We start from the raw sequence: 23250 nt of genomic DNA, 5'->3' as shown, positions 1-23250 counted from the left end.
AACCCCTGTCGTTTTCGGAGCTTCCGACTTCGAAGCTCAGAGCCCTGCAATCTTGTTCACGATACGATACTCTCGTCGCGCGTCGTCGAGGAGCCGAAACGAAGAAGACGACGGTGACGAATCTGCACTGGTCGGATTAGGGTTTCCAAAGATTATTCTGTAAGGATCGGGCAACTGAATCGGACATGGCACACGACTCAGAGAAGAGGTTCCACCAGATCATGGACAAGCTCTTCAGTCCTCCTTCAAAGTCTCCTCTTTCTTCTTCCTCTACCAGGTACCCTTCTTCTTCGTCTTCTTCCTCAGTTTCCTTTGATGGGTTTTTTCTGGAGGGTTTTTCCCCATTTTTGTTTGGTTGTTAATGAAACGCGAGAAAAAAAGTTCGAAAGGTTGATTTCACGGAAGCCAAGCGTTAATTTCGTCTTTTATGGTCACTAATGACTTTGCATCTTTGAGATTAGGGACGTTTGTAGACATAAGACCTCTTTGATTTGCGAATTTGTATGGTAAACTTCTAGTCCTTTTCAATATTGACAATGCAATGTCTATGAATTTGGGTTCTGTTCATGTTTTAAGTGAAAAACTTTCTAGCTACCATCTTGAATCAGAGCTTGCTAAGATTTCTTAGCATTAGCGCATTGCAGTGATACTGTAGTAATGAATGACCCTTGTATTGTCTTAGCTAGTGCTAGAAAATGATGCATTTTATGAACCCTTAAGCTACAGATTTGAGTTTTGGCCTAAGGGTTTCCTTAGTTTGGTTTTGTGTCTTATCCCTGTGTTCATACGCTATTCTCTGTTTATGTAGTTCACCTGGAGAGCAACAATCTAGAGGCAAAAAGCGTCCTAATCCTTCATCTGCCTTGGCATTGGTGGAGCCAAGAACTGGGTTAGATGCTACTGATAGGCGTATGAATCTCACAGCTTCATCCGGGTCATCGCATTCTGCTCTTTGCAGGCCATGGGACAGAGGAGATCTAATGAAGAGATTATCTACGTTTAAGTCCATGATGTGGTTTGCTAAGCCCCAGGTCTGTCCTTCCGGTTTCTGAAATAAAAAACCTTCAAACTAAATTCTTCTCGTTTGTATGATTTGATGTTGCAATATGCTGCTGCTCTCTCTCATTTGAGTGTATAGTTGGGTCATTTCCATCTGATCGTTGCTAAATTCTTGCTTTGAAGTTTTTAGTTGACAAATTTCTGTGTTGTAGGTTATCAGTGCTGTAAATTGTGCGAGGAGAGGATGGGTGAATGTTGATATGGACACCTTAGCTTGTGAATCTTGTGGAGCTCATCTTCTCTTTTCAACCCCATCTTCCTGGTCAAGGCAACAAGGTATGGCCTAATGTCTTTTGTGAATTATCACTGTCTAGCTTTGATTTTGTGAATCTATAAAGTTCTCAGTTAAAGTAGATATCTTATCAATGTGTTACAGTGGAGAAAGCGGCATCAGTCTTCAGCTTAAAGCTTGATAGTGGACACAAACTGCTTTGCCCATGGATAGATAATTCCTGTGAAGAAACCCTAGCTGATTTCCCTCCATTGACACCGCAGGATCTAGTAGACAGATTTCAAGAACGGTCAGATGCATTGCTTCAACTCCTGGCCCTGCCAGTGGTTTCACCGTCGGCCATTGAGTACATGAAGAGCCCTGAGCTGGAAGAGTTTCTCAAACAACCCATTACGCCATTATCTGGCAACATGCCTGGTGAATTTTCTCGACCGCAGTCCCTTGGCGACACTTCTGAGTTTAGCTCAGCTCAACTTTTCTATCAGGTTTGAGCTTCTACACTCTGGTTATCTCAATTATTCTTTTGAACAATTTGGACAGCCATTACGTTATCTGTATTGTAACATTTATTTTGCCTATGTTTTGCTTCAAGGTACTTTGATTGTTCAATTAGATGATTCTCATGTTAGCTTGCCCTCTATCAATACACTTCAAACTGATCCATCTGAAGAAGTATCTCTACTTATGATCATCTTGATTAACTCGATGCATCCATGCATGTCATAAGAACAGCTTAGTGTCCCTTCTTATTACTTTGAATGCCTACTGCACCCTTTTCCTTCCTCAGTGCAATATTGGTACATCTACAAGTTTTATCTGATGATATCAGTCTGGACATTCGCAGGCACAAAAACTTATAAGTTTATGTGGCTGGGAACCACGGGCACTTCCTTATATAGTGGATTGTAAGGAGAAGCCAGGTGATTCGTCAAGAACTACAAGTGTTGTCGATTTATTGCCAGAACCTGCTACAGGCAAGCTTCTAAGTGTATCCACTCAAACCTCCTTCACAAGTGGGATTCCTGAGAATGGTGCAAACCCGGTAAACCATGAATCTTTAAGGTCTGATCCCAATTCTGTTGTTCTGGACTGCAAGCTCTGTGGAGCCTGTGCTGGACTCTGGGTTTTCTCTGTCGTTCCAAGACCACTAGAGTTGCATAGAGTCACCGGTTATACGGAAGTCAATAGACAAAAAGATTCTGGGGGTCATGATTCAGGAAGCAATACTCTTCCTAACCAGAGAGCTAATGTCTTGGAACAAAACTCAAGTTTAAACTTTACCATAGCAGGAGGGCCTCCAGCAACAAAGCAGAACTTCAAAGCAACGATATCGTTTCCTATCATTGGTAGGAACTTGAGGTTGAGGTTTGCTTCTGAGTTTAGAGATCCCACACAGGGAAACCGTGATTGTGTGATTTCATCTGGGAGCGAAAAGATAGGTCTTATAGAGAATGGAAAAGGTGATCAGGGGAACAATGGTGATATTCAGGATCAGCAGTTAAAAACTGCTGAGAACAGTGATGGTGCTAAAGAGAATAATGATCAAGAAATGGCTGACACTGAAGAGATCAGAACTGAGAATGGAAGAAGCGACCCTAATGTTACCGTGAATACTGAACTACAATCCAAAGACCAGGAAGTCATGGCTGAGAAATCTCTTCACGAAAACAACAAACAAAAGCATTCAACTTCAGGTAACTTTCGGTATAGCAATTTGTTTCGAGTGCATAACATGGATGTTTACTATAAGCGCTGATCCTATGCATCACAAACTAGTTATTATATCTAAAGAATCCTTGTGCATATATATAGTCTCTTCCTTTGGAGTATGTTTGGCTAAAAATATGATGAACCCATCATTATCAGGTCAAATAGCAGCTTCAAGCAAACAGATGGAGTTTGATCCAATCAGGCAACATAGGCATTTTTGTCCTTGGATCTTGCCAACTGGTAGGAGAGGCCCTGGATGGAGACAGACTCTGTCTGCGTTACAACGCCAGAGAGAATCTTCTCAGAGTTCCCCATCAGCCACTTCCTTGCTCAAGGTAGATTCCGTGGCTATTTCTTTAGCTTTTGACGTAGTTGTTCGATTTCCTAGGCATGGTAACACGTGTTTAGAGTTCGGATGCTATGTTTAAACAGATTGTTATTGGGACCCATAGATAGAACTTACCCTGAAAAGCTAAATCCAATATTTGTTCAATATGGGATCATAATACATACCTTTTTATAGAGTAGTGGGTTCAAATCTAAAACGCAGGTATAGCAAAAAGCACCAAAGTTGTGATTGTGGTTCATCCTGTTTGTTTGTCTGGCTTACAATGAATGAAGAACAAATCAATTTCACCCGATCATGTCGTCTGGATCTGGATCATCACCCGATTGCATGATTTAGATCGAAACCTGTGTCTCTATTGCATATTCCACAACTTTCGCGTAGACATCTTTCGGGTTTCGTCATTCAATCACTGTTTGATGTTTCAGTATTCTTACTCGAAAGTCTTCGATGTTCCTCTGTTCGTGATCTCGTTAGGTGGATGATCCTATCACCTGTGTCCGGAACCTCTTCAAGTCTCCATCGGCAAAGAGACAGAAGCCGAACAGTGGATCTTCACCCTGATACCAGAAATTTTATGGCCCTTTGATCTCAAAGGTTGTGACAATAGTACACAAGTTGTGAGAAAGTTTTCATCTTTTTGAGTATTTGGAAGGAACACTCATGTCTTGAATCATTGAATGTTGGAATCTTCTCTGTTGTCTTCTAATCATGTCTCAAAATTCTCTGTTGTAGATTTTTTTTTCCATTTTTGTCTAATATCTAATTTAATCTCCAAAAAATCATGATTCAATTCTTCATATGTCAAGAGTATTATTGTTTTTTTGTCAAATTAACTTATATGGTGAAATAGGAAACAAGACTAGAGAGCGTTTTTTTTTTGTGACAAGATAGTTAAAAAAAATGAAGTCATTAGGTTTTATCCCAAATGACTTTTAAGTTTTAACCATCCATACAAATTTCATTTTGTCACAATTTCACAATGTTTTTTATTGAAATTAAATTTATACATTCACTTTTGTTTTTTTTCCCTAAAAAAATATATGTTTCATCGTATTTTAAAAATCATATTTGTGGCTAATGGTTCATTCATAGCTTTAAACATTTTAAATTCGAATTTTGGAAATTTCACATAAATATTTGTAAAGTTGGTAAAGTGGGCCGAGACTAACAAAATATTTAGTATCGTCTGCTTAAATATAATTTGTGACTCGATAAGGCCCATAATTAATACAAAAGAGTTTTCATAAACAAAAAGGGTAACTTCCAAATGTGCTACAAGGACTTCTAGTGCTACCTTTCTCATGAAAAAAAAAATTCAACTTCTAATTTACTCCTTTCATTCACAAATTACACAAATACCCTTTAGAATAAATTTAAAAAAAAAACTCTCTTTTTTTAGGGTTTCTCTTTCTTCAAAAACGGTTTATCTCTCCTCCTCTCGCCGTTGTCGACTAAGCTCTCTCTCTCTACTGCGTTTTCTCTCTCCTCCTCATTTTGCTATTTTGTCTTCAAAATTTGTCGAATTTGGACAAAATTACGGGCAAATCAAGACGAAATCAGTGACGAAAGTGGAAATATGTAAGTTTGTGTCGAAATCTCAGTTTTTTTTATACATATTAATGGTTGTTGCGGTTTTTTTCCTTCCAATTGTTGTGTTTTCTGTAGTTGTGTCATTTGTAAACAAAGATCTATATCAGATCTGCATTTTGGATGCATTCCGGGCAACATGGGTATATGGGTCACAATGATCACAATGTGCACAACACTTATACGGGTGATTATAGAAACATGACACAATGGTCACAATGTGCATCATACAAATAGATTAGGGGTTATGTAGTGAAGTGGTCACGCGGTCACACTATTACAGGGTCACTTGGTCACATGGTTCATGAGTCATTAGGAAAATCAGTCACATGGGTGACAACAGGAATAGAGTCACAATAGTCACAAGGTCACAATGTCACAAGGTCAGAAGGTCACAAGGTCACAAGGTCACAAGGTCACAAGGTCACATGATCACATGGTCACATGGTCACATGTTCCATAATGGTCAGATTGGTAATAATGGTCACAAGGTCACATAGTCGCATGATTACATGATCACAATATTGAGAATGGTCGAATTGATCTTCATTTTGTAACTCTGTTTTCCAGTGGTATAATGGATGGGCGAGACGAGAGGTCAACAATTATATATTTTCTATATGCCGGTGCTTGGATATAGAATAAGAATGGAGAATATGAATGGGAATGAAGGGTTATGGAAAACCAAAGATTGTTATTCTTTTGTCCTCCCTTGGAGATGACCTACAGTGAACTTGTTCGAGAGTTATGTTCGGAGATGAAGGTGGATAAAGATAAAGTAAAGATGAAGCTGAACTATTTACTAAATATAAAAGAAAACAGAAAACCCACCTACCTATGGAATGACAAGCATGTTGTGGTCCCCGATGGCTATCGGATGTTGCAAATGTTATGGTTATGCCTCCTATAATGGATGAGAAACGACAATGTGGGAGGCTTAAACAAAATCGGTATCTTGGTCGTGGTGAAGCATGGAAGAGAATCAAATGTGTAGCGGGAACATCAACATCGACAATGTCAGAGAGAACAACTATTTTGGAGTGAAAAACATCGACAATGTTGAAAATCTGTATAATAATTGTGTGGTGTATTGGTATTATGAGGTGTTTGCAAGACATTTGTACAATAATGTCAAAGAACTTTGGTTAATGATATTGTAATGTGTTTATATAATGTAATGATATATAATATTGTGTTTATACCATAATAAAGATGTATTAATATTGAAGATGAATTTTGACATATATCTGGTTTAAGTTAGACACTATATGATTTGACTCACATGAGACAACGTTGTGACCATTGTGACCAGCATGTGACCATGTGACCGAAGTGCAATTTTACACTGTGTGACCATTGTGACCGACTGTGACCCGTGACCGAAATGTATTGATAAATATAAACCAAACTTGAATTTTAAAGCTTGAGGATGGTTTATCAGAGTGTATATATCAAATATATAGTGTTAGAGGCAAAATTTAATTTTATTTAAATGGGTTTGTAAAAGAAATATGTCAATTTTGCCAAAATCACTCATAAAACAATATGAAACATATAGGAACACATTTTGAATACCAACTTTGAAACCAAAAAAATCATCAAACCCATATTTTATTGTTCAAATCAATATAAAATAGGCTTATGAGGTATGTGTGACGTTGTACACTGATTAAATTGACAAAAATCGCATGGATCGAAAGTTGTGACCGGTTGTGACCCATTGTGACCGAAATATGTTGTGAGACCCATACGAAGAAATAGTCAGAATTCGCCAGATTTTTTGTAGGTCCCAGTTTGAATATTCAACTCTATATTTATTTTCCTTCCCAAATTTTAACCCTAAAATTTTTTCCTCCAAATTTTAACCCTATATTTTTTCCTCCTAAATTTTAACCCTAAAATTTTTTTCTCCCAATTTTTAACCCTATATTTTTTTCCTCTCAAATTTTAACCCCTAATTTTCATCTATTAAATTTTAACCCCATAATTTTCTATAAAAACATTAAGAATCCAAGATTTTTTTCAACTTAATCCAAACAAACATAAATACTAATAAAAAAGATAATGTCAAACAAACAAAAGTAGTCTTAAAAAGGGTTCAAAACAATATAAATGTAAAAAAGGTTTAGAAATCGTTCACTCTCTCTTCTTCTTAAACCTCTGAGGCTTGCCATTAGCGAATATTGCTATTGGTAGTTGTTCACGGATTAGCGTGACATTGTCATTGCATATCAACGGTAATAGCATCCGCTCTTTGGCAAGGCAAATGACTTCGATGTACTTCACTGCGAAAACCCCGCATTCTTCCCTATTGTTTTGGGGTACATCCTGCACATACTCAATGTCCAATATATCTCCATCAGCAAAAGCTTCCGACCCAGTGAGACAACACAACTTCGGAACGACATGACAGAGTTTTTGAACTGCCTCTATCGCCTTTTCCTGCAGTTTGGCTTGACACTCGTAGATTTCCAAAGTTTTCTCACTGAAATCCACTTTAATGGCAATCCAATTGCAATTGATTTCATCATTGCTAAATCTGAGAATATTAAGCACACTCACGAATCCCTCGTAGCTGATCAACGATGTCTCTGCACAGCCAATTGGAAGCCTTCCATTGAAGTATGGTTGTAGATCGCCCAAAGTTGTCATATCTCCCGATTCGGCCCATGTATTTATTAACTCAGCAAACATGGTGTCACACACCAAGTAATTGCATCCAATGAAGGTCACGTGATTCTTTATAACGCGGGTTCGGAGTTCATACATCGCCTCATCCATGTGCTACAGAATAAAACAATACATGTTAGTAAATACAATCAACATCAAATCTTGAGATTCTGTGATCATGTGATCTTGTGACCATGGGATCGTGACCGTGTGACCACGTGACTGTGTGATTGTGTCTGTGTGATTGTGATTGTGTGATTGTGATTATATGACCGAGTACACTTATAGTATCTGTGAGTCATAGTCCGACTTCCAAAAGCGTGACCTTGTGATTATATAAACATGACACTGAGACCTTTGAGACTGTGACCTAGTGACTATACAAACTGTGACTGTGACCGTAAGATCATAGCATTTGAATCCTTAGGTCATCCGATTCTTCATGACAATCTATACATCCATCGACCCATACCGTGTTCTGTCCTATATCAATTGTCTTATTTGACTAAAACTCATCCATTGTGACCGAAACTCAACCATCTCACTCGATTTTAATCAAAAAGTCTCAAACCAAAATTCTATTTCGAAATCCCCAAATTTCAAAAATGCCCAAAACCCTAATGCGCTATCCTTCAAATTCCCAACTCACACTTCAATCGAACAACAACTATGTTCATCTAACTCCGAAATTTGCAAAGAAATTGAAGTTTAACTTACCTTGTGTCCATCTAACTCCGAAATCTCCATATGGCTGTCACTTTCGCTCGAAGAATGTGACGAAAACCCTGAATTTGCCATTTTTTTCCAGTCGCGCATTGCTTCTTCTGTCTCCCCAAAGAGAGAGCGTCGAGAGAAAATGAAACTTAGGGCAGTTTACGGGAACGGTTCGGTGGTTTCGAGCGAGAGAGAAGACGTGGCTGAGAAAAATCGCGAGTTTTAGAAGAGAGAGAGACGAATCATGAGTGAAGAGAGAGAGAAGACGTGACTGATGAGAGAGAGAGAAGACATGACTGAGGAGAGAGATGTTACCATGCTTCTCTTTATTTTTTTTTCTTTCAGATTTTTGTTCAAAATTTATCAGGTTTTTTGGTCTATTCATAAATGTTTGGGGTTTTTTTGTGTCATTTGCTATGATAAGGAATCTTTTTTGTTTAATTTTTTGTTTCAAGGGTAGTATCAGAAGTTGGAATAGCAGTCAAAGGGTATTGCGGATATATTGCCAAACAAAAACCCATTTTAAAAAGAAAAAAAAAATAAATAAAAGCTAGTAATGACATATTGGCATAACCGATTAGGCTTTAATAAATTATCGGTTTGGGCGTTTAGCCCAATAACAATAGTTAAATGGATTGAGTCAATCCATAAAACCCATAAAACTCATTTAATCACTTTAATATTTTAAATCTTTTCTAACAAGAATTTAAAAAAAAATATTCCATTAGATTATCATCCTATTTTTTTTAGGATTTAAAAAGAAATGTTTTCCGTAATTTTAAAATACTAAAAAAATGATTTTATATACGTTAATTTAATTATATATATATATATATATATATATATATATATTAAATTACGTTAATATCAATATCCAACAAATAAAATAAACAATATATACAAATAAAAGATTCAAATTAAGTTCATTTCGAAATCATTTCGAATCAATTCGATTGATTAAATTTGAATCGATCTATTTTGATTCGTTTTGAATCGAATTCGGTTTAATTTGGATCGAATTGATCGTTTTGAGTCGAATTCAATTAAAATCAAATAGATATGTTTTGATTTGTTCCGAGTCGAATTCGATTCGAATCAAATCGATATGTTTTGATTCGTTTCCAGTCGAATTCGATTCGAATCGAATTGATTGTTTTGATTCGTTTCGAGTCAAATTCGATTAAATGATCAAATCGATCCGTTTTAATTTGTTTCGAGTCGAATTCGATTTGGATACAATTGATATGTTTGGATTCCGTTGAGTTGAATTCGATTCAAATCGATTGTTTTGATTTGTTTCGAGTCGAATTCGATTTGATTCGAATTGAATTGATGTTTTGATTCGTTTCGAGTCAAATTCAATTAAAAGATCAAATCAATCCGTTTTGATTCGTTTCGAGTCGAATTTGATTCGGATCGAATCGATCCATTTTGAACCGGATTCGATTCGGATCGAATCGATCCGTTTGGAGCCAAATTCGATTTGGATAGATTTATCTCGGTCCAAATTTGATTTTTATTATAAAATTCTCATTTTTAATAAAAAAAATCAGTTTTTTTAATTATTTTATATTTGATTTGAATTCAATTTTTATTTTTAAATAATTTTTGTACATTTAATTTTATATCGAATTTGAATAAATAATTCATATTAATTCAATTTTTATTTTGAAATATAAATATATTGACTTTATTTATAAATATATTTTTAATATTTTATTTAATCAAAACTAAATTAGTAATTAAAGAATGTAATGTTTAATAGATTATTTGGATTAACCCATTAAAACCAATTAAAATCCATTTGACCTATAAAATAATTATAACCCAAAAAATAATCCAAATATAATAATAATTGGGTTGGGTTAAACCATCTAACCCATACCAATTTGAGATCTATAATGTTAAAAGTCCTTGAGAACAATAAGCGCGTAAACGAAGGGGATGGCAGCACACGCGCAGAAGGAACGCGTGATGCAATCCACAGATATTTTCGTTATTAATGTCGATTTGATTTCTAATGTCGATTTAATTTCGAATATCTCTTTTTTTTTTTTAACGTAAAACTCAAAAGGCAACACTTTTTTTTTTTACATTAATGCCACTCTAAAAGGTATCCTTACAACAATTTAATGAAAAATGTGCATGTCTATAACCACAAAAACATTGGCCAAAATAAACACGATAATTTTCTCATATTAGATATTAAATACAGATTTGATTATGATAGCATCCATAAAAAAAAATTAAAATTAGATCCAAAAACGAACGAGGCTTATTCTGAATGTATAAGATTTAAATGTTTCGATTTGAACTCCTTTTAGAAAGAAACAAACTTAATTGCAGAGGTAAAAAATATTGCCAAATAGTTTTAAGATGGCAGTGAGGGTATCCGAACTTCATCTCGATCTCATCGGATTTTTTATTGTAATATCGCGATCTTTATCTTACAAAATCCGGGTATCCACGACTCGGGTATTCACAAGATCCAAATCCGAACCGGTGTATAATTAAAAAAAAAAACTGTGCAAATCTATAATACTTATACATTAACAACAACAACATAATTATAAGATGAATAAAATCTAAAATACATCAACATCCAAAACAATCTTTCAACATCTAAAACATAAATCCAAAATGTATCATCATAATTCTTGAACACATATGAAGAGCATACCTGCACAAATAAAAGAATATACACATCTAGATTAGATGTGAGTATTCGGACCAACCTCAACATGTGTGATAGATGAATTCAATGATTTTCCACAAAATCTGAAAAAAACAGAAGTCGATCCGGCGACGACAGAAAGACTTGAGACGAGATTTACTTGGAGACAGAGGAGATCCGAACGGCGGAGACAGGAAAAGCGAACGAGACGGAGGAGAATCGAACAGCGGAGACAGGGGAAAAGTGAACGATAGAGACGGAGGAGAATCGAACAGCGGTGACAAAGAAACAATGGTCAATCCGCGGGAGACAGAGAGACAGAGAGGCCGAGAGAGTTGCAAACTGTGGAGATCGCTTTTCTGAAGAAGAGAGTATGAGAGCAAATGTTGTGAATTAGAGTTAGGAGTGTTTTTGTAAATATATTAAAAATTAAAGATATTTTTATAATTTTTTTTACTGGGTACTCGTTTGATAACCCGTCGTAAAATTCTCGAATTCAACCCCGAACTTAAAACTTGAGTTTTTCATCTCACACAACCCGATCTCTATCTCATTATCTCACGACTAATAAATCTCGAATAGCCGCGAGAGAGGATATCCGGAAATACGTAGATCTCGGATAAAAATGTACACCCCTGGGTGGCAACACATTCACTCTTATCCAATAAGAAAACATGGTCCATGTTTTTATTAGTCTTTGGCCTACGCATTTCCATTATATATATATATATATATAATGAATACCCTTTTGTCCATAATTAAAAAAAAAACTTTCCCCCCCCTCATTTTATGTAATCTATACACACATATACACGTATAATGTATCTATATATACATGTGGGAACTCGGATACACATGGAGAGAAAATCACAAGAATTGCAACATTAACCGAACCCATTAATAACACTTCCAATCAGAACAAAATCTAGACATAGAGAGAGAAGAAAGCCCTTTTCCTTTTTGTTGCTATCTAGAGAGAGAGAGAGAGGAAACCCTTTTTCTCTTTGTTAGTATCTAGAGAGAGAGAGAGAGAGGGAGAGAGAGAGAATCCATGGGAGAGATGCAGAGGATAGTGGTGGTGGTGGAGGAGGAAGAAGCGGCGAAGACGGCCTTGCAATGGGCACTGCACAATCTCTTGCGTCTGGGTGACGTCATCGTCCTCCTCCACGTCTTCTCTCCTCCGCCGCGGCGCCGGAAGAAGAATTCTCCGGCGGCTTTGGCGGCAGCTCGGCTCCTCCGCCTCCGCGGATACCACCTCGCCCTCTCTTTCCGGCAAATCTGCGACGACTTCTTCAACGTCGGGTTTAAATTGATCGAATTTAAAAGTATGGGGTCTGAAACCAATGATTCGGTTGATTTGAGTCCTTTTTTGCAGACGAATACGGAGATAATTGTCAGAGAAGGAGATGAAGATGGGAAAACGATCGCGGAGGTTGTGAGAGAGATCGGTGCTTCTACGCTTCTCGTTGGTCTCCATCAGAACAGCTTCCTTTACAGGTACCATTTTGATCGAAACCAAAGTTACGGGGTTTTTCCGAAATACCTAACCTCCCCCTAGATGCACATTTTCATACCAAGAAGTAATTATCGAAGATGGAAAAGAATTAAAACTTCCCACTAAGTCCAGTTTTTTATGCTATTTTTTGTTGAATTAACATTTATGGAAATTTTCTATAAATAATTTAATTTGCAAATTTTATGTATAAAACAGGGGAAAACATATATATATATATACATACACACACACAAAAACAAAATGAATGAATACAAAATAGATAAAGCAAAAATAATATAAGAACATTGACCCTGCACAAGTTGATAAATTAATAGTCGATCGAGTTAAAATAAATATAAGAATATTTTATTAAATAAAATATTATATCCTTTTCTTAAGTTATGATTATTATGATTTGTGTAGATGGGCAGATAGAGCAAAATGAATGGATACATATAGATAGGGCAAAAATGACCTAATAGCATTGAATACAAAGTGACAAATTTATAATTCAGTAGAGTTAAAAGATAGTAATTTTTTTAAAGTTACGATTATGATTGTGTAGATGGGCAATGAGAAGTTGTGAATGCAAAGTGTTGGCGGTGAAGCAACCGTCGCCGGAGATGTCGCCGGCGGCGAGGTCAAAAGGCGTAAGGTCGCCGCGGGGAAGTCCGGACAGTTCTACCAGCTTTGACTTTTCACAGATCGAAATTTCTGGTTTGCAGTAAGACCCCTAACCTTTTTGTTTCTTCTTTTTAAATCCCCAAAATGCATAATTTTGAAAAACAAATACAATGGTGGTTTCGACGATTCTTGATACTTGGGGTTAGGGGTGGGCAAAATAACCGAATCCGAATAACCGAACCGAACCCGACCGATAAATATCCGAACCGTACCGAACCGATTAAAATAATATACCCGATTGGATATAAATATTTCAAACCCGAAATATCCGAACCCGAAATAACCGATCGAATCCGAAATAACCGTAAACCGAATAAACCGAATCCAAAATAACTATAACCGAAAATATCCGTTTATCCATCTATATATCATCAATTAATATGTAATATATTCTAAATCTAATTAGAAAAAATTGTATAATGATATTGTTTTATAATCATAGTATATTAAAAAACGAAATATGCATGTATTTTAATGTTGTTTTTGTCATTTTTATCGTTTTTTTGTTTGGATAAACCGAACCGAACCCGATCCGAACCAAACCCAATCCGAACCCGAACCGATTAAAATAATATACCCGATTGGATATGAATATTTCGATCCGAAATATCCGAACCCGAAATAACCGAACCCGACCGATCGTCCACCCCTATTTGGGGTGGTCATATAATATTAATTAGAAAAACAAGTGTAAATATAGTCTCTCTAAAAAACTTATCCAAACAATAATATACACTGACATATATAACAAAAAATAAAATAAAATAATATACTCTGACATTTTTTTTTGTGTATTTTTGTTTTGAATTTTTTTGTTTTTGCTGAAACTTTCGGATGGTGGACAGGATGCCAGAGATTCCGACAGCAAAAGTGCCGTACAAAATATGTCCGAGTCCTCATGCCATAATTTGGAGAACAAGACCAAGCCGATGAAGTACACAGTAACACCACCTGCCGATAGCATTAGGATTGAAATAATTATATTTATTCGATTCGATGTTTTTATCGAATTTTAATTCGAATTAAAGAAAACATACTTTTAGAATATTGGATCTTCTCGATTGTATTCAGTCAAATTTTTTTTCCAATTATAATCAAATCCCCTACCAACTCCATTAACTTGATTTAAATATATATATATATATATATATATATATATATCTTATATATAAAAGTAGAGTTCATCTACTTTGCTTGACACGTGTCCTCAAATAGGAGTAAATTCACTTTGAGGTGAGAAGAGTTAATCTATCATTAATACATTAACTTATATATTGATTTTTTATATATATACATTGATATAGAGTAATGCATCACATATACAAATACGAAGGGTTAATTTAATACATATTCCCCTAATAATTTTTTTTATTTATATATATACATTGATATAGAGTAATGCATCACATATACAAATACGAAGGGTTACTTTAACACATGTTCCCCTAATAATTTTTTTTAAAAAAAATCTATTATTAAATTAATATCTTACTTTTAGTTTATCATTATTTATTTGCATTTATTAAATAGATTATTGTTTAAAATTTATTAAATAGATTATTTTTTTAAAATAGGCAACGCTTTCTATTTAATGTATTAGCTTAATTTAAAAGTTCCTATTAAAAATATAATTTTTTTAATATGTATATATATATATATATCATATATATAAAAGTACAGTTCCGTGAAACGGGAGCATGACACGTGTCTACTCTTTAGAATATGAAAGGTTACAAATCTCCCCATTAATTATTTATACATTAACAAAAATCGAAATTATTCTTATTTAAATACATTCATTTATTAATTTTTTTTATTAGTTCTAACAAATGAAATACATTGACTGTTAATTTATATTAATTACAATTTTTCTGATTTTTTTTCAATACATCTATAATATTAACCGTTTATACAGATTCAATTAATTTTTATCCGATTCAACGAATATCATTTATTATTTTCTTTAAGTTTAATATAAGTTAAATGCATTTATTCTTAAAATTGCTTATAAATTGATGAGTGTTACACAAATTCCTCGCTAACATCAAAACCGAAATCAAAAAAAGATTTTAATCGATTAAAATCTACCAATTTTTTAAAAAAAACTGTTGTTGAAAATGATTCGAACTTCGTAGATAAACAATATGTTCTGTTTCATTTTTTTTCTTCGTTATTTTAGTTTTCTCTAATTTTTTGAATAAGTTTAATATTCTTCCAGTGAAATCGAGGCCGGTTTTGATGAAGAGCATCACATCCTCGCTTATTTACATCGCTGCTGATTTGTCTTCTCAGGTAATCATATAAAGTTTTGATTTTTTCTGTTCTAACTTTGATGGGTTATGACGATTTAAATTCTGGGAAATTATGGCGTTTTTGGTGGTTTTCATGAACTTTTTTTATAGGTCTTTAATATGATTGTTATAAACTCGATTTTAGAAAATCTGGTGATGCTGTTGAAGGTGTTTCTTTGTTTAAGGGTATGCAATTCGAATCCGTTTCAGAGTAAAAAGATAGAAAACAGAACATAAAGTTACAAGCTTTTTGAAAGTGTTCAATGAAGAAAGAACAGAAGCAAAGGAAGACAAAAGAGGAGACGAAAACGAATACATTACTTTGAATTCAGTGTGCTTCCATGATCTGAACTTGCGCCATTGGAAGAGCAGAGAGAGAGAGAGAGCGAGAGCAAGAAGGTGTCTGATTTTTTATTCGTTTATTTTTTTTCACTTTTATTTGTTTAAATAATTTCCGTACAATTTTTTTTGGGTATTTAAGAACCTACTAAATAGGCCACGACTCACATCATGGTTTGTTGGAACGGGCTCAAACATGTCTGATATTTATCTATACATATGCTTATACATATATACATTCATATATTTTTTTGATAACCATATATCTTGGAAAAGGTCTAGACTAATTTCGAAACCGGATACATTCATATAAATATATATATATATATATATATATATATATTTATATATATTTATAGATATTTATAGATATATTTACGTACCTATATATATACATGTTTATACATATATACATATACAAATCCATATATATATATATATATAAATATGTATATATATATATGGATATGTATGTCTGTGTATATATGTGTATATATGTTTTGTCTTTTTAATTATTTTTTATTTTTTAAATAAAAAATGACATGATTATATATATATATATATATATATATGATTATGAATATATATATATATATGATATGAATATATATACATATGTATATGTTTTTTATTTTTGTTATTACTTATTTTTAAATAAGAAAATAGCATGACTTTTTATTTCTCTACGTGGAAAGTGATGTGTCAACTAAGGATGGATTTGCCACGTAGATTTTCGAAACTATCCATCAACGTTCATGTTTAAAAATAAACTAAAGTACAAATGTCAAAATCGAAAAATTTTAGTTTTTTGATATAATTATATATATATATATATATATGCACACACATAATGTATATATGACATTAATTATTCCAAAATTTCAACGAAAAATAAATGATGTCAATCAAAATAATGAAAGATCATTATATGATTTATTTTTATATATTATATTCATGTTTTGAGTAGATAAATATGGTTTGTTCAAATCAACATCTGTATATAGTTTTAATTAGAAATATTTCAAGAACGAAATATTCAATTTATTTATGTAGAGATTGATATAATTTTATATTTTAGCATTAATCTTTTGAAAGTGGCAAAAAACAAAATCCACCAAAAAATTAGACACAAAACAAAGTAGATATATAACCTAATTATTATATTAGTTGGGTTGAAAATCCGAATCTAGAAAAATAATACAAGAGATAATAAAATTATATCTTTTTACTTTATTACTTAATAAACTCACATTTGATACACATTCATCAAATCAATTATATATCAATTTTTAAAATTTTTAATATAACTCGATTATTGTATATTTAAAATGGATAAGGTATATATATATATATATATATATATATATATTATAGTTGTTTATTTTTATGTATCGAACGAATCTGGTTCGTATATGACATGTGATATATATAAGTTGATACATATATTTGGTGTTAAAAATATACGAGTAAAGTGAATGTTATAATAGAGAAAATTATATGAGAGAGTGTAAAATCCGATTAATGAATAAACTGATATGTTTTACCAAAAGCTTTTTATTTGGGTTTCATATATTCCAAAATCCAAGAATTGTCATTAAATACTCTATTTATTAAGTGAACACAAAAAACATTAAAATAAAAAGTTAACGAAATAATGATATTTAATCATTCCATATTCATTCCTAAATTTGAAAAAGTATGAAAATTAGCGTGAAGAAATCGATACATAGGATCGTAAAGACACTAATCGGTTTAAATATTTGCATTTAATCGACTTGACTTTAATATTAATTTATTTTTCGATAATTACAAACAAAACGTCTCATAACAAATTATATTGTTGTCAATAAGTTTGGTACGGAAATCTGAATATTCATCTTAATTCAATTATATAATTTATATTAACATTTATATTTGTCCATTTAATTTTATTTTTTCGATTGACTAGCAAATTAATATATTCCATCAGAAAACAAAATTATAAAAATAATTCACCTTTCCAAAAAAAATTATTTTCAAAATAGTTATTTTTCTCTAATATATATAATAACAATAATATAGTTTTTTTTCTATTATTTATTTTTGAGAATCAAACTCTTTATTTTTTCACAAAAAACATAAAACTATAAAAATATTATAATGTTAATAGAATAAAAATATGTCAACTTAAAAATATTAAATAAATATATAAATTTCAATTTTCACTATTACTATTAACATTTCGATTTTGACAAATATGGTCAAGATATAATAAATAACTTTTCTACGCATATTTGCGTCATCTTATGATTTGAAATGGATCTATAAAAAACTGTAGAAATTATTAAGGTTTTAACGAGATATAATGTGAAATATCAGTTTGGTTGGATAAAGGTCTCCCAGATGTTAACGGGTTTTTGTTTCGAAGATTTTTCATAAACTTATCGAATCGAGTCTTAAAGTAAATACTCCGAGTGAAAAGTCATAGAGAAGGAGTCCTCTTAGAATCTATTTGGATCTGATAATTGATGATTTATTTGAAACTTCAGCTCCTACCATCGGGAACAAACCTCTGATTCTATCGAAAATGAATCTTTGTAAACTATTTCTCAAAAAAAATATTCACAAACTATTTTTTTTTAAAAGATACATAATTCTATTATCTACTATTTTTTTTAATTTAATAATATGAATTATAAATTTTAAAACAAAATATTTTATATTTAATTTTAAAACTAATAAAATTATTTAAAATCTATGGGTGAATACATTTATTATATAAATGAGTAGAAGTTATGTCAAATCTCTTTTGAAAAAATACATCATCTCATTATCTTAATAATTTTAAAAACTTATTTTGATTTAACAATATAAAATTGTTTTAATTCAGTTTTTTTTAAAAATTTCTTTCTAAAAATATTACTCCAATCTTTATTTTTAATCATTTTTTTAAAATACCATTATCTCAATATTTTTAAAAACTATTTATCATTTTGATTTAATATGAATTATAAATTCAAAAATATAATATAATATATTTAAGTTTAAAACTAATTATATTTTTAAAAAAAAATTATAACCCGCGCGATGGGCGCGGGGTTAAATCCTAGTATATATATAATACGAAAGCCAAGGTGCATTTGGTTTAACTACGTCCAGAAGGTCCTCAGATGGAAATTATTCGAATCTGAATTGGGAAATTTTTTTACCCTTATTTTTAAGGATCCAATCTTGGCTTACAACAGTTGTTATATGGGATTCAATATCTCTCCTAAACCGGAATGACCATCCCACCTTGACATGTTTTTTAGTTACAAATTCTCAAAATGCAGAAAAAGGAACACACACAATCAAATGCAATCCAAATATTATTCTTTTTTCCCCCCTCGTGTAACCGGAGAAAACAAATCGAAAACAATTCTCAAAGTGACGTAAAAAAAAAAGAAGAAAGAATGAGAATTACATTTCCAATAACCCCTCCACAAGATTTAACCCCAAAAAAAAAACCGCAACTTCGTATACAAAGAGAAAATATAAGACGATGTTCGTATTCCTGCCTGGTGGGGACTTATTATTAGTGAAAGATAAAAATACAACTGTTAAATGGTATTTTCAACAACGAACCTGAAAAATTCTTCTTTTCTTCATAGGAATAGGTGATCTCTCCGGTATTCACGTACTATCACCGGTACGCTCGTCGTCGGAATCTGACATCCCAATCACACAATAACAATCATGCATCTCAGAATATAAGTGTGGCCATTTCGACCCGAATCCATGTAATTTCTCTAACGCCGAAAAATCAAACCCGGACCACATAAAAATAACCGGAATTTTGTTTGAAAAATTAGGATTTTTATAGATAAAAACCGAACCAAACTGTAATCCAGTATAAGAACTGAATGGGTATAGTTTTCCTAAAACCTAAATAATAGAACCCCTAAGTTTAACGTATTTAGTAGACGTACACACCCGTAATCTGTGATGACCATTGATATATATTCTGATGGCGTTGCGTCGTACCTGAGAACGAGAGAAGAAAAAAACGAAAGGGTTGAGATAAATTTCGAAACTTTCTTCTTCGGGGCGATCTAGAATTGTTATGAAGGTTTTACATTAGATTCAGAAGTTGGAGCTTTTCGTCCTTGTTACTCCTCTCATTCAGAAGTTTTATGCCTATCCCTCCTTTAACGTTGGCTATAGCGTCTGGATTGCCTGTGAAATCACACGGTTGTGCCCTCTGTCATTATCTGGTTTGAGAAGAAGAAAAAATCTACAGGTCGGTATTCGGTTCGGTTATGCATAAACCGAATCGACCCGAACCAGATAACACGTAACCATAAAAACAACGAATGGTTATGATCTTTCTAAAACCGAAAAACCGAATCCAAACAGCGTATAAAAGTAACCGGAAAAACCGAAAACTTCATTGGAAAATGAGAATTTTTGCTGTTAAAAAACCGTACAAAACTTAATACAGAAACCGAATGGACATAGGTTATCCAAAGGCGAAAAACAAAAACCCGAATAAAACCAAACGAAAACCAAAACATCCACCCCTAAGAGGTTTTAGTATTACCTAATTCGTTGGAACAGATAGAATCGAGGAGCACTCGTTCTTGGAATTTGTATGCTTCGCAACACACGATGACTGGAACGCTAAAAGCATGAGCGGTCATTGCAATGCAAGCTGTGCCGACCCTTGAGTACAGAGTCCCGTTCGAGAAGACGGAAGAGGCCCCGAGAAAAACCCGAGTAACCTCGCCCATGATGTAGGAAACGGCATTTATGTGAGTGTATGTACAGCCGAGGCCTTTACTCACCAGATTACGGAGTAGTTTTTTCCCTTCGTGATTAGGGCGAGAATCCACAACCACGACACGGAATCTTTTTCCCGTTTCGTGAGCATATAAGAGAATCATCTCGACCACACAGGAAAACCCATATGTCAGAATAACATCTCCTTCCCTGATTTTCTTCACCGCATGCTGTACTATCACCTTGTCTGCAAGAATTATCTTCTCGTTTATGAACCGGTAAATGTCAGAACAGAGTGAAGCTTTTGCCTCTGATTCTGATAGGTTTACAGGTAGACCCGAGACCCGGCTCTTCAGGAACCTGATTGCGTTTCCCATGCTAATGGAGAGTGGACGGCACTCTATCAGGAACGAGACGTAACTGTTTATTTTGGCGGTCAAATCCATGGTTAGGATCTTGTTCGGGGGAGTAGAATAGTCTTTCATAGCTTCGTGAAATGCTTGGAGCATCGCAATACACCGGGCATTGCCTCCCGATATATCACCAGCCAAATATTGCAAACCCACCTAAGAAAGAAATACAAGCAAGGTTTATATACACATGTTATCTAAGGGTTTTATCACCGAGAGAAAGATTTGATCATGTCTCCTATTTTCAACCGCCTATTTTCAACATTCAACCCTCTCATTTCGGTTGAAAAGCTCAAACACTACACATAAATGAGTAAGTTTACCTTATAGACAGCAGGATGTATGGTATCGAGGGTGAAAATTTTGGAGCTTAGATTTGGAAGCTGTGTGCCTCGCTCGTATTGAGGGAGATGGCGGAACAATTCTACTCTGTTCTTGCTCTCAGTCTGTCCAACAACAGAACGCCTCTTAGCTTTCTCCACTCGACTCTTATCATCAAACTGCATTTGTGTCGGAGGGACATCCTTCTTTCTGTCTTTTTCTACCATTCGATCAACACCTTTCTTCTCGGTAGTAGCAATAGAAGATGTAGCGGGATGTTTGTCTTTCTTTTGTGGAGGCTGCTTGGCAGCCTTACCAGGAACGGCTCCCACAGAAACATCTGTAGGTCGGTTTCCTTCTGCTAAATTTAACATAAAAAAGGAAGACAAATTCCAATAAGCTGTCATTCATGAAGCTCTATAACGGAAAAAAAAAGGAAAACGTATATGGGGCAATTTTAGAACCTTTCGCAGTAGCTTTTGCAGCCCGTTGTGCATCTTGCAAGGCACGTCTTTCTGCCTTGGTGGTTTTCGCTTTTAGACTAATTTTACTAATGACACTAATTCCCACTAGCATCTATATATCTTTCCTGCACAATCTTCTCTTAGTAACTAACGAGATGCAGAACATAAAAGTAGGCGACCACTGTATGGAATTAACAGAAGGACCCTGAGGCCATGCATAACTGCACCAGCATCATTAGGTCAAGTATCAGATGAGATACGTCAAGGAATGACATGTCTGCAACATTATGACTGGCATCAGTCTGTTCATATGAACAAGCTTAATAGCATATTCCATAATTCCCTATAATTGCCTATTCGCAGAGAGTCGGTGACCACAAGCTCATAGGTTGCTAGACTCGAATTGACTTTGCAATCAGCTTGAAGATCTGCTTTTGATAATTCCACAGTCAACCATTACACCAATCCTAATACCAAACCTTAAAACTAGAGATAGGAAGAACAACGCTTGATCCAGCTAAAACATTTTACTACTCCATAACAAGGTCAATTAAAATTGTAAGCTAATCGTTCAATCAATCTTAATGCCGACCAGAATTCATTATGCTACGCGTATATCAATGCGGACTAATGTAGAAGCTAAGGCAATTCCTCGAATTCATCAGGTAACAGTATCTATGAATACGAACCAGAAACTCCAACATTTGTATTCCCTTCCGAAGCCGAAGGGATTGTAGTTTTGGCTTCGGAAACCGGCGGAGGTCTCGTTGCTGGAGTCAAGGAAGCTGAATCGCCCCGTTGGACCCCGAATAAGGAAGCCGAATCCTCAGAATACTCTCCGCCACCGTTGCGGCTCGATGGCGGCGACGTCCCGAGAAGCGAATCCGCAGGGTTGTAACTCCCAACGCGTAGATCATGCTCGCCAAAATGATGGCGGAAAACGGCGGGACCAGGGACCGGTACGGGCGCGGCGCGTGAGGCCAGGTTGTCGGAGTGGTGACGCGCTGGCGGGATCATGACCGGAGAAAGAGAGTCACCAGCGGCAGAATCAGAAATAGGCGGCGAAGATGTGGATTCCGGCGGACCGGATTGAGTCCGACACGGTCGCTGCGGATCAGGCGGCGGCGGCGGCGGCTCGTCGGACGTGAAGAAACCAACGCGACGGACTTTGGGGACGGCGAGAGATCCGCGGCGCGAATCCATTGGAGGACGTTGCTCGATCTCTAGGGATTGATCGAAACGCGAAACGAAGTAAACTAGGGTTTATCAGAAATGATCGATTTACCACATCGGAAGGAGACCGAGGGCGAACTTCATCCAAGTGGAAATTATGTAATTAAAAATAAATTGATTTAATTTTGTATTAATGATATAATACATGCTCTTCTATTTTATCAACGCGTTTTAAAAAAAACTGTGTAAACTCAATTATAGTTTTAAAATTTCTTAAAAAAGTCCATCAATTTTTAATTAATTATTTTAAGCCATTAAATATTTATTTTAATTAAAAAAGG

The 23250-nt window shown here is 34.3% G+C and overlaps 2 protein-coding genes and 1 pseudogene across 3 annotated transcripts; 2 read left to right on the top strand and 1 right to left on the bottom strand.

Moving 5' to 3' along the window:
- Positions 1–4132, top strand: LOC104820411. The gene is made up of 7 exons (XM_010550849.2): positions 1–277; positions 809–1031; positions 1212–1335; positions 1436–1776; positions 2136–2985; positions 3158–3336; positions 3825–4132. The coding sequence occupies exons 1-7, from the start codon at positions 186–188 to the stop codon at positions 3909–3911; spliced, it is 1896 nt and encodes a 631-aa protein (XP_010549151.1). The 5' UTR covers positions 1–185; the 3' UTR covers positions 3912–4132.
- A 7728-nt stretch (positions 4133–11860) lies between these two features.
- Positions 11861–14289, top strand: LOC104820410. Of its 2 annotated transcripts, XM_010550847.2 has the most exons (4): positions 11866–12292; positions 12371–12492; positions 13056–13214; positions 14020–14240. In XM_010550847.2, the coding sequence occupies exons 1-4, from the start codon at positions 12047–12049 to the stop codon at positions 14105–14107; spliced, it is 615 nt and encodes a 204-aa protein (XP_010549149.1). In that variant the 5' UTR covers positions 11866–12046; the 3' UTR covers positions 14108–14240. The 2 variants fall into 2 exon arrangements, with proteins under 2 accessions (XP_010549148.1, XP_010549149.1); XM_010550846.2 differs by having other exon boundaries at positions 11861–12492; positions 14020–14289.
- A 5924-nt stretch (positions 14290–20213) lies between these two features.
- On the bottom strand, positions 20214–23042 carry LOC104820458 (annotated as a pseudogene).
- Positions 23043–23250: the final 208 nt, after the last annotated feature.

This window comes from Tarenaya hassleriana, unplaced genomic scaffold, assembly GCF_000463585.1.
Source record: "Tarenaya hassleriana unplaced genomic scaffold, ASM46358v1 Cleome30, whole genome shotgun sequence".
In the NCBI taxonomy this organism is placed as follows: domain Eukaryota; kingdom Viridiplantae; phylum Streptophyta; class Magnoliopsida; order Brassicales; family Cleomaceae; genus Tarenaya; species Tarenaya hassleriana.
Note: the sequence above shows the minus strand (reverse complement) of the source record. Positions and strands in the feature narration are given on the sequence as shown.

Bases quoted from the DNA above. Each gene is read 5' to 3' on its own strand.
- LOC104820410 (XM_010550846.2), top strand. From the start codon at position 12,047: ATGGGAGAGATGCAGAGGATAGTGGTGGTGGTGGAGGAGGAAGAAGCG. The intron at 12,493-13,055 runs GTACCATTTTGA...ATGATTGTGTAG, and splicing joins CAGAACAGCTTCCTTTACAG to ATGGGCAATGAGAAGTTGTG. The intron at 13,215-14,019 runs GTAAGACCCCTA...GATGGTGGACAG, and splicing joins ATCGAAATTTCTGGTTTGCA to GATGCCAGAGATTCCGACAG.
- LOC104820411 (XM_010550849.2), top strand. From the start codon at position 186: ATGGCACACGACTCAGAGAAGAGGTTCCACCAGATCATGGACAAGCTC. The intron at 1,777-2,135 runs GTTTGAGCTTCT...GGACATTCGCAG, and splicing joins CAGCTCAACTTTTCTATCAG to GCACAAAAACTTATAAGTTT. The intron at 3,337-3,824 runs GTAGATTCCGTG...TGATCTCGTTAG, and splicing joins CAGCCACTTCCTTGCTCAAG to GTGGATGATCCTATCACCTG.